General features: G+C 33.9%; 1 protein-coding gene across 2 annotated transcripts; it reads left to right on the forward strand.

The window, feature by feature from the left end:
- The first annotated feature begins 233 nt into the window (after window positions 1-233).
- Window positions 234-8,873, forward strand: LOC110791617 (homeobox-leucine zipper protein HDG5). Of its 2 annotated transcripts, XM_021996384.2 has the most exons (12): window positions 234-423; window positions 983-1,252; window positions 1,355-1,575; window positions 1,677-1,794; window positions 3,208-3,396; window positions 3,743-4,279; window positions 4,867-4,968; window positions 5,066-5,290; window positions 5,974-6,145; window positions 6,562-6,830; window positions 7,224-7,319; window positions 7,874-8,873. In XM_021996384.2, the coding sequence occupies exons 2-12, from the start codon at window positions 1,001-1,003 to the stop codon at window positions 8,336-8,338; spliced, it is 2,646 nt and encodes an 881-aa protein (XP_021852076.2). In that variant the 5' UTR covers window positions 234-423; window positions 983-1,000; the 3' UTR covers window positions 8,339-8,873. The 2 variants fall into 2 exon arrangements, with proteins under 2 accessions (XP_021852076.2, XP_021852084.1); XM_021996392.2 differs by lacking the exon at window positions 983-1,252.
- Window positions 8,874-12,276: the final 3,403 nt, after the last annotated feature.

Below are 12,276 nucleotides of genomic sequence, written 5' to 3' on the forward strand. Positions count from 1 at the left end.
GAAGATAAAGGAAAAGTTTTGACTTTGTGAAAGGGAGTAAAGAAGGCTACGTGAAACGGAAAAGCGTAAACCAATTAAATACGGCCACGTGGTATCAGAAACAGACGACTGAATAAGTGGCATTCATCGGTTTTTGTCAGAGAGAAATAAATTTCATTTCCTATAATTTTATTTAAAAATTTAAAATAAAAATTAAAAACAATTTGAGCAAAGATTTTAAAATCAAAAAGTAGTAGAAGAAGAAGGGATTCCCACTTGAAATAAACACTAAAAAATCCTCATCTTTTCTTTCTTTCTCTCTCTACTCTCTATCTTTCTCTCTCTAAAATAGTAAATGAGAGTGTGAGTGTATGAAGTTAGAAGTTTTGCTAAGGCAGATCCAAACAATTTGAGGAAGATAAATAATCTTACACTCAAATACTGGTATATTATTCGCCGTACTCTTTGTTCTTATTGTAATTTATCCGAAATGATGATAAAGTCGTAATTTATCTTATATTTTCCCTAAAAACATCACATTAATTATTTATTATTATTATTATTATTATTATTATGTTCACATTTTTGTTTTCCCCTCAAATCTTATTCATTTGGTAATATTATTTTAATTTCTCTTTTGGGTGATTTGCTTCACATATGTTCTCAAGAAATAGTGGGAAAAAAATCAAACTACTTATAGAAAAAAATGATTTTACTCACATTTTTCAATCACAATTTTGACTTTGTTTTCTTTGACAAAAAGAGATTAATATAAGAACTAAACTATTTTTTTTTTTAATTAATACACTCACCTTTTCTTTTTGTAGTCCATCTTGTTCTTCCCTAAATCTTGTTGTAGAATGGTAGACAAATTCATACCATATGATATGATAACATCATAACAACAACATCAATAACAACAACAACCTAGCCCTAAATTTACTTTATTATTATTTTTATAAAAAAATGATTTAATTTTGTTTTTTTGTTGTTATTTTTGAAGAATTGAAAAATAAGAAAAATGTATGGAGATTGTCAAGTAGCTTTACCATCAACAATGGGAGGTGGAGGAGAAAATGGGATATCATCCACAGTAGCAGATTGTTCATCTCTTTTCACTTCACCAATTCGAAACCCTAATCATCATAATCTTCATAATCAACATCATCATCAACATCATAATGATCATCATCAACATCATCATAATGTTAATGCTTTCACATTCATGGCTTCGCTTCCGCCTGCCTTCCAAACTTTCTCTCCCATCATCCCTGTAATCATCCTCATTCCCTCTCTCCTCTCCTTTTCATTTATTTTAACTTTATTTTTGGGTTTTAGTTTTAATTTTAATATTTTTTTTGTTGATTTTAATTAGGTGAAGGAGGAGAGAGGGAAGGAGGAGTTGATGGAGAGCATGTCGGGAAGTGAGCTGAATATGGAAGGTCAAGGTGGTCTTTCCGGTAACGAGCTCGACAGTCTTAGCGGCGGCGGCGGCGGCGATCCTCTCCAACCGCAAACGTCACAAGGCGGCGGCGTTGGTGGTAAGAAGAAGCGTTACCACCGCCACACTGCTCGCCAGATTCAAGAAATGGAAGCGTATGTTCCATACCTCTCCGTCCCAGTTTAGTTGTCACATTGTAATTAAACACTATTTTTCTTAAATATAATTTTTTTAATTTTTTGTTGGATTTTTGCAGATTGTTCAGAGAATGTCCACACCCTGATGATAAACAAAGGATGAAACTTAGCCATGATTTAGGGCTTAAACCTCGTCAAGTCAAGTTTTGGTTCCAAAATCGCCGTACCCAAATGAAGGTGTGAACTTTAATTAATTTTCATATAAATAAATAATTTAACAGGCACGGCACAACATAACCCATTTCAACACGGAACAATATAGCTAATTACTAGGGGATTAGAGGGGTTTTTTTGGGAATGTAAATTTATTCATTTTTGATTCATTCCCCCTTTCTTAATCCACTAACCTAATTAATGGTCCAATAATCGGAGAGAATCCTATCGCTTATTAGATCATACTTCGTACTAGCTACACTAGCTAAGTAGGATCTATTATAGTAGTACTGTGTAATTAACTTGTAACGTATACACTTTGAGTACTTTATCAACGCGTTTATTAAACTAAAATCTTTCTTACAATACCAAATTGGGTTAAGGGGTTGCACCATTGATGACAGTAGCCAGCTGTGTGAGATAGCAAGGTGAACAGTGACAGCTACGTAGTTCCCTAGGAAGAAAAGGACGAGGGTTTGGTTTTAATTTAATAACCCTAGTAAATATTTTTAATTTTTAATTTTTTTACTGTTTTATTCACTCAAATTTATTTATGTTCATCAAGAATTAAGATTATATTCGTACAGAAAGTGAAAGTTAGAGATGATGAAAATGGAAGAATTTAAGATGAAGAAGAAAGTAAAAAGGAAGAGAAAATGTTAGTATATTTATGAGGATTAAATGATTTAACCTGTACCACAGTCATTCCCAAAGCTTAAAAGAAATTAATGGCTTAAATGTTCCCACCATGTTCAATGTCCCAGCTGTAGGCCGGCCTGTAGCAGTAGGGCAGTAGCGTAAAATTTATTATGATTAGTATTATTATTATTACTTCTTTCATTTTGTTTTAAGATATATTACTCGGACTCGAATACGGGTGTGTTCCATACCAGTATCACAGTATGCATAAATGCATACGGAGTATGTCTTAGTGTTAGACTCGGCTATTTTGTAAAAAAAAATAATGCTTTTGATCCAAATTGAACTGTTAAGTAATTTATACTCGCGTTTATGGACTGAAATTGAATTCATTTTGTTTTAATTAAGCTATGTTACTCGGACTTGAGTACTGGTGTGTCCGGTACTAGTTTGCATGAATGCGTAGGTCTTAGTGCTAGACTCGGCTATTTTGTAAAAAACTTACATGTTTTTTATCCAAGTTGAACTGTTAAGTAATTTATACTCGCGTTTATGGACTGAAATTGAATGAATTATGTATTTCGATCATTTTATTTTAATTAAGCTATGTTACTCGGACTTGAGTACTGGTGTGTCCGATACTAGTATGCATGAATTTGTATGTCCTAGTGCTAGACACGGCTATTTAATTTGTTTTAACTTTCATGTTTTTTGATCCAAATTGAACTTTTAAGTAATCTATACTCTTGTTTAAGGACTGGATTTGAATAAACGTGGAATATTTATGTGTTTAATTAGGCGCAACAAGATAGATCAGATAATATGATACTGAGGTCAGAGAATGATAACTTGAAGAATGAAAACTATCGATTGCAAGCAGTGTTGAGGAGCTTAGTTTGCCCTGGATGTGGAGGTGGATCCATTCTAGGAGAGGTTGAATATGATGAACAACAGCTTCGCCTCGAAAATGCCAGGCTTAAAGAAGAGGTAATACATTCTTATTTCTTGGTTCCAATTATCTACAATTCAAGCTAGAACAAGATGATGCATGCAATGCTACTTTTGTTTTGAATTAGTGAAACTTTTATTATTTCATGTGCATATTGTTTTACTATAACTTCGGCCTTTTATAGGTTTAATTGAAACATGTAATTATGTTATGTGTTGTTCCTTGTATAAATGCATGTAGAAGTTAGTTGATGATTTAGGCTCTGTTCTCTTCAACTGGTCTGGTCTGTTTTTTTGAGCTTCTGATCTAGTTTGGTCTGATTTTTACTTATCTGAATTGTTCTTATCTGAATGTTTTATGTGAGTGTTTTTTGCCTTTTTACAGTTGGATAGAGTATGTTCAGTTGCATCCAGATACACAGGCCGATCATTGCAAACCCTCGGACCATCACCACCACCACTGGCGCTCCTCCCACCACCACCTTCACTTGACCTAGACATGGGAATGTACTCAAGGCACTTCCAAGACTCAATGCCTCCTAATTGCACTCAAATGCTTCCCATGCCTTTACTTCCCGGGCCAACCGACTTCCCCGGTGGTGATGGTAGCGGTAGCGGTGGTGGTGGCGGTGGTGGTGGCCTAATATTGGATGAAGAGAGGTCCCTTGCAATGGATTTAGCCATGTCTTCTATGGATGAATTGCTTAAGATGTGCCATGTAAATGAGCCACTTTGGGGTAGGAATAGTACAAACTCAATGGATGTTCTTAACATGGAAGAATATTCTAGAATGTTCCCATGGCCTCATCATCATGTTGATCCTCTCAAGCCACATTACAATGAGTTAAGGACTGAGGCAACTCGGGATAAGGCGCTTGTTATTATGAATAGCATCAATCTTGTTGATTCTTTCCTTGATGCGGTAATCCCTTATCTCCATATTTCATCATGAAAACACAAAAACTATTTCTTCATTTGATTGATTTTCAATCGGTAGATTGTACACCTTGTTGCATCAGTAAAGTTACATGCAATCGAGTTGTTTTGTATTTTACTCCTTTAAAAATCACATTTTTATTGTTTAAAAGTGCATCGGCTTTAAAAGAACAAAAAATATATGCATGCGCTTTAAACTGTGAAATGTGCTTTTAAACTGTAAACATGTGTTCAATTGAAAAAAATGTGCATTTAAACTGTAAAAATGTGTGTTAAACCTGGTAATAGAACTACATACAATTGTTAAAGGCACATTTTTACACAAAAAAGACACCAGCTTTAAAAGAACAAAAAATATGTGCTTTTGAACTGGAAAATATATTTTTAAATTGTAAAAATGTGCTTTTAAACTACCAAATGTGATTTCAAACTGTAAAAATGTGTTTTTAAATTGAAAAATATGTGTTTTTAAACCGTAAAAATGTATTTTTAACCTGGTTGCATATAGAACTACATACAATCGTGAGAACCTTCTAATTTGTGATTTTTTCACTTTTGTGTAAAAAAAAACAGAACAAATGGGTGGAGTTGTTTCCTTCTATTGTCTCTCGCGCCAAAACCCTTCAGATTATCGCTTCAGGCGTCTCTGGTCACGCAAGTGGCTCTCTTCATCTGGTTAGTGTATCAAACACTTCTGCTTAATTCAGAAAATTTACCACTGGTAAATTTTCATTTTCATTTTCTTACCAGTGGTAATTTTTTATTTTTACAGATTTACGCGGAGGTACAAGTGCTTTCGCCACTAGTACCAACTCGGGAGACTCATTTCCTAAGATACTGCCACCACAACGCGGAGGAAGGCATGTGGGCAATCGTTGATTACCCCGTAGATGGTTTTCAGGGAAGTATTCAACTCTCTGGTAATGGTATTATTCCTCGATATAGGAGACGTCCCTCAGGGTGCATCATTCAAGACATGCCTAATGGTTACTCAAAGGTACGTAAATATTAGTACTCCATAATACATACTTCCTCTGTTTTTTTTTAAAAAAATTTGCAAAACTTTGATTAGCACGTTTACCAAGACGCAAACAGTAAATATTTCTAATTATTCTTCTTTTTTAAATCTTAAAATTTAATATTATGAAAATATACAATAAAATCTACTCCGTATCCATCAACATTTTCCTTATAATATTTACTTTTTGTAAATAAATAAAAATACATAGTCAAGGTTAGGATACGAATAGTGACAAAACTAAAAGTGTTGCAAATTTTATTAAACGGAGGAAGTATCTCTATTCTTAGCCCTGATCAAATTGCCGGCCCGGTTCGGGTCGGTCTGTAAATTTCTGTCAAAACCCGCTATTAGCGGCCTTTTCTTAAAATTTTCAGGCCTAGTGTAATTTATGTCAAAAAGTGCAATTTTGAGTTGTACAAAACCCACCCAAAAAAACCGAATTGGGCCAGAAACCGTTATTTTCGGGTCGGGCCAAATTGTTAACTAAAATTGTAATTTTGAGTTGTCGAAAACCCACCCAAAAAATTTTAAACCCAGACCGGGCCCGGCCCGAAAACAGGCCTAACATTTCTAAAAAAATTGCTATTTTTCGGATCGGGCTCATGATGATCCGGTCTATAACTTTAAGGCATGCATGTAATCAATAACATTGAATGTAGGTTACCTGGGTTGAACATGCTGAGATATTAGAAGAGAAGCCAATCCATCAAACATTCGATCAATATGTCCATAGCGCAATGGCATTTGGAGCAAAACGATGGTTAGCTATTCTTCAAAGGCAATGTGAGAGGGTTGCTAGTCTCATGGCCCGAAACTTGTCAGACCTTGGAGGTAACTATAACAAATTTCCTGATATATTTTCGTTTTAATAAGTTCCTTATACTTACAATTTACCCGAATTCCAGTGCAATGTTTGTCCGTTAATATATTCAATTTTGTAAGGCAAAAAGTATATAAAAAGTTGATATTTATAAATTGCATTTCGAGACGAATCTAACAAGATATCAAATGAAATTTTTTTATAGATATAATATTGAGAATTTATGGTCAAAGTTTTAACTATTCGACACATTTTTCAAAACGTAAATAACTGTTTCGTTATAATTAGTTTTAACTGTGCTTTTAACCCGGTTGCACGTAGAATTACATACGATCGTCTGCACCTTCTAATTTGTATATTTCGTCATAAGTTTCATGATAAATAAATTTCAGATGACCTAACTAGTAAACATTTTGGTGAATTACAGTGATACAATCACCAGAAGCAAGGAAGAATTTCATGAAACTTTCACAAAGAATGATAAGAACATTCAGTGTAAATATTAGCACTTCAGGTGGACAATCATGGACTGCATTATCTGAATCTGCAGATGATACAGTTAGAATCACTACCAGGAAAATCATGGAACCAGGGCAACCTAATGGATTAATCCTCTGCGCAGTTACTACTACATGGTTGCCTTATTCTCATGATCAAGTTTTCGAACTCTTGAAGAACGAATATCGAAGGTCTCAGGTAAAATACACAAAAATTCTTATTTACAAGTTGAATATACTAAATATTGTAGAAGTAAAAGTTAACTTAAAACGCTTAAAAGTTAAGCACTACCTTTATACGTAGTACATGTAAGAGGTTTTTTACTTTTTAGTGATTAATTTTTTCATTTTAATAAAAGTTAATTTTCAAAATCACTGATAATGTAAAAAATTAATTATTTAACCATTTTAAATGTTTTCCATCAACTTTTGTTTATATAATATAAAAGTTAATCAAAATATATTAAAAATAAAAAAAAAAATTGGGTGAAATGAAGCTTCATCACCAACTATAATAGGCCTCTAGCTTAATTAAGTGTTAGATTTCAGAAATGCAATTAACTTATAATAATGTTAATGTTTTTTTTTCCAGCTTGAAGCTCTTTCTAATGGAAGTTCCTTACATGAGGTAGCTCATATCGCGAATGGATCTCATCCCGGAAACAGCATCTCTCTCTTTCGCATCAACGTAAGTATACTTGCAACAGTTTGACTTTTACGTTATTCATACATTAACTTTGACTATGTTTTATAATGAATTGCTGCATTGGTAAATGTGCACGTCAAATTGTTGCAATGAAACGGAGAGAGTATCTTTTCTATTGTTTCTAGCTAGGTTTATGTTCATGAAGAAGTAGACTTTTGTTCTGAAACCATTTGAAAGTATTGCATTTACTACTATACTACTCTCTCGGTTTATGAATACTTACAACATTTTGACTTTTTCACTATTCATACATTAGTTTTGACCATATATAAAAATAAAAATTATTGTGTAATATGATGTTAGATCAACCTGTATTACATATTTTTCAAATATCAATTTTTTAATACGGAGTATATAGTTTTTATGGTCTTATATTGTTAAACGTGTCGGTCAAAACTGTTGAAAGTAATCTAAAACGAAGGGAGTATATACGTTAATGAAAATCTCCTAGTACTTTGAACTTTTCCTCTGCTTTTTCTAATGAATGATTATATCATTTAATGTGGTGATTAATTGTTAATTTAATGAAAATGCAGGTGGCAAGTAATTCTTCACAAAATGTGGAGCTAATGCTTCAAGAGAGTTGCACAGATCCATCTGGAAGCTTAGTCGTGTACGCCACAATGGAAGTTGACTACATCCAGCTAGTCATGAGTGGTGAGGACCCTTCTTGTATTCCTCTCCTCCCAACTGGATTCTCCATTATACCCCTCGGACGAAACAATATTACACCCGATGCCACCAACACCGCCGAGGGTGGCGGCGGATGCCTTCTAACTGTCGGGATCCAAGTCCACGCAAGCGCAATCCCGAACGCAAAGCTAAACCTTTCGAGCGTCAACGCCATCAACAACCACATCTGCAGCGTGGTTCACCAGATTAATCTTTCCCTAAGCAACCCTAACCCTAACAACGTCACAAACGAACAAAGCAACGTTAACGTTAGTAACGTTAACGCTTGCGTTGCTAGTACTAGTAATAACAACGTTGTTGGCTCGTAAATTGAAGCCAACAACGTTGTTAGTTACTTCCTCCGTGCCTAAAAAAAGGATATTTTGGTCATTTTTAACCTAGAAGGAGGTTTGTATTCTGAGAGGGGGTAAAACCGTAAAAGTCGAAGAGGTAGAACTTTTTTTTTCTTTTATTATAAATATCCTTAGTAAAAAGGTAAATAAAAGCTACTAGCTAGTAAAGTAGTTAGGCAGACGTGTGAAATTGTCAGGAAAAACTTGTACGATTATTAATTAAAGAGAGTAAGAATTGGTGGTGGAAGTCAAGAGCGCACCAGATGTGATCCTTGGATATGGGCCGGTTGGGTAGTTGGCCCGAGGCTAATTTCTTACCAGTCAATATCAAGGGTGTTGGTTCGGGCATTGACTTCTGCTTTTACTCATTTAATTTATTGAGTCCTTTTTTTTTTCTTTTTTAATTTTATTGTTGGGACTTTTTGGTGGTTAATTTTACTTTTTTATTAATGTAATTGAATGAATTTAGTGTTTCAATTTATGACTATTCATTTATGTTGGTGGTTATAAATTTTCTGGTGTCATGTTATTTTCTCCAACTGTTTCTCTTTTAGTACAATGGCAGGAGTGGATGGTCGTGTGAGTGATGGTTATAAATTTCTTCAATATTGTTGATTTTCATGGTAATGCAAAAATCAATGAAAGCTCAATAGTTTTAGAATAAGAAAGCATCCATTTGGTATGAGGTCTACCAATGCTGGATCTAGATGTATACAAATGTTCGATGTATAATAAATTGATGTTTGATTTATGAGATAGTAATCAACAAGAACTATCTCACAAATAACTTGTTAAAGCTCGTTCAATCTCAAGAAAATATTCGACATTTTCAAATTACCTTTTAAATGGAATCAAAATTTTCACGAGTATAAATTTTGGTCATATATTTTTGTTAGGATAAATTATTTTTTATCACCGGAAAAAATCAAATTTTTTTTTTTACCACCTAAAAAACTAAAACTTGTATTTTACCACCTAAAAAATATTTAAAACTTGTTTTTACCACTTGAAAAATACAAAAAAAGATGAAAATGTTATGCGATGGGCCACAATAATAGTAATATTTCTGATATGTTCTTTTCTTCCACGATTTCATGTATTTAATTCTTTTCTCTTCCCAAACTTCCTTATCTTCCATGAATTCACATAATTTTTCACCACCATTAATTCATAAAATTGAGCAAATTCAATGGAAATAAAGAGAGAATGGCAAAAGAGCCAAAGAAAATCACACAAGGAGTGTAAAAAGTTGGAGGGAAATTGAATCGGGTAGCCATACATAAAGGTTTCATCTTCTTTTTTTCATGTGGTAAAAAACAAGTTTTAATCTTTTTCAAGATAGTAAAATACAAGTTTTAGTTTTTCAGGTGGTAAAAAAAAATAAATTATTTTTATAGTTAACAATTTGTTCCTTTTTATTATTGAAAGATTTGAAAAGGCTTAATAATATTAAATGGATGCATAAATTTTAGTTTGAAAGACAATTCAAAAAGTTTGATTTAAACTCGTTCAATCTCAAAACTCAAATTCAAAATGCAAACAACTTTATTCGTGAACAAAGCTCGAACAAACAAATTCTTAACGAGCCAAGCTCGAACAATAAATTTTCAAGACTCGTTCTAGCTTGAGTTAGCTGGAAAACTAACAATCCTTATCAAGGTCAACTTGAACATACTAAAACTCGACTCGGCTCGTTGTAGCCCTGCTCATAATATAGAACAAGTTGAACAAGCCTTGTTTGACAATTAATTCTTAGTTGTTAGCTGGTTTAACTAGTTGCTACTCCCTCCGTCCCTTAATACTCGCACCGCTTTCTTTTTCGGGCGTCCCTTAATATTTGCACCGCTTCTATAAATGGAAATTTTTACTAATATTATATTATTTTTCACACTTACCTACTAACCCATCTACACCCTTACTCCCTACAAAAAATCATTTAAAACTTCACACCCTACACTCACCACTCCCCACCCTTACACATATATTAAAAAAAAATACCCCAATATCAACTAACACTCATTAAATTAATAAGTCAATTCGGTCAAATGCTTTAAACTCCGTACCGGTCAAACCGGTGCGAGTATTAAGGGACGGAGGGAGTAGTTGTTTGTATTTGTTGGTTTGACTACATGGTTAAATTAGTTGTTTGTGTAAAGTATTTCGCAAATTTGTTGTTCGTTGTTAGTTGTTTAATGTGTAAAATAACCATTAATGACATTTACGTAAAGTAGGTTGACAAGGGTTGTAATTTTAGACAATATTATGACAAAGTTGTGAGGTTGTCAGGAGAAAACTCTCTTCCAAACCTCTCATATTAAAAATAAAAAAATAAAAAACTCTCATTACCTTTTTGTAATGTCAAACACCTCAAAAAGTTTTTTTCTCTCCAAACCTCTCATAACCAAACACCTCCTAAGTCTCTTTCTTGGACATGAAATCAACGATCCGTTTGGTAACCGAACATAAATGGTGTGAATAGAATTGAATTTGTATAGGAAAATCAATATTCATTCTCATGGTAATGCTAGTTCATCCAAAATATCTTTACCGGCATTCATCCTAAAGAGAGATCGCTTCCTTGTAACTTAGCACTTTATGCCTTTTAACTCAGTAAATCTCTATTACAATATGTGTAAGTTGAAGGTCTTTTCCCTCAAAAAAATAGTTCTCAAGGTCTTAAACTCTTAACTATTATCCGCTTGAAACCAGGTATTAAGTATCAGGCAGGAAAACAGCACACAAGTATAAATACCAGCCAGAAAACATAAGTATATAAAAGTTATGAACTTGTTTCACCATTTAAAGCAATATTAGAGGACCCTCCCTTCCTGAAAGATCATATCAGAAATTCAGAACCAGTGTTTTTCCCAACAGTATGAGAAATTCATTGGTATATAGATCATGCACGTAGTTCATCTGCAAAACAATTAAGAAATGAACTTATTTCTATTACACAAATGTCGGTTACTTCACCCAATATGGGCCGTTCAAAGGAGAATCTGAACTCAAAACTCGTCTATATCATTATCCTTTGTAACTTCTACTCGTATGAGTGAAAAAGGGAGAAAAAGATGATTCCTTTACGGAAAAATACTTAGAACTTTCTTATTGCATTTCATCATCGAATGAATGTATATATAATACCAGCATCAGAATCTTGTCTTTATAATAATGTATAGTACCAATAATATAATCTATCTAATCAAGGAGTATTTAGAATTAAAAAACGAGCAGAAAAGGTTATGTTATTGACTAATTGGAACAACATCCCGAAAAATTCACACCATTCAATCCGCATAAGCACAATGACCTCGTAAAACAACATTGTCCGATTATACTCGACCCGTAACCGACCGATGACCCGATTTGACACCCTTATTATTAGCAACACAATACACTAATTACCAATCACTACAATATTTATGATGATATTTGTCCGAATTAGCAAGAAACTTGAAAGTTTCATAATGCATATTTCCAGAACGCTTTCAAATTGAACATGCAACCCAAAACAAAACCTAAGAAAAAATGCAGGCAAAAAGAATTAGAATCCACCGCTAAAGATGACTGTGATCAGGGCCAGCCCAAGGCCCGACCCGACACAAAGTCGTGGGCCATGGACTGGGCCGCATTTTTTGGAAAAGCACGATAAGGCACGATACGACTCGACTTGACAAAGCACGCTAAATTAAGTAAAACTATGCTTAGACATGGTGGCCCACATTCTTGGGCCGGGCAAGGGCCACACCTTCAAACTTTTCAGCCCAACCCGGTCCAATGCAGAATAGACTTGTCCCAAAGCCCGGCCCACAACCATCTTTACCCACCTCCAACGAACCTGACAGGCATGAGGGTACCTCCTTAAAGGATAATTCTGAAGGAGAAAATTAAGTTAAAGCAGTGCGAAATCCAAA

Source organism: Spinacia oleracea, chromosome 6 (genome assembly GCF_020520425.1).
Source record: "Spinacia oleracea cultivar Varoflay chromosome 6, BTI_SOV_V1, whole genome shotgun sequence".
Lineage (NCBI taxonomy): Eukaryota > Viridiplantae > Streptophyta > Magnoliopsida > Caryophyllales > Amaranthaceae > Spinacia > Spinacia oleracea.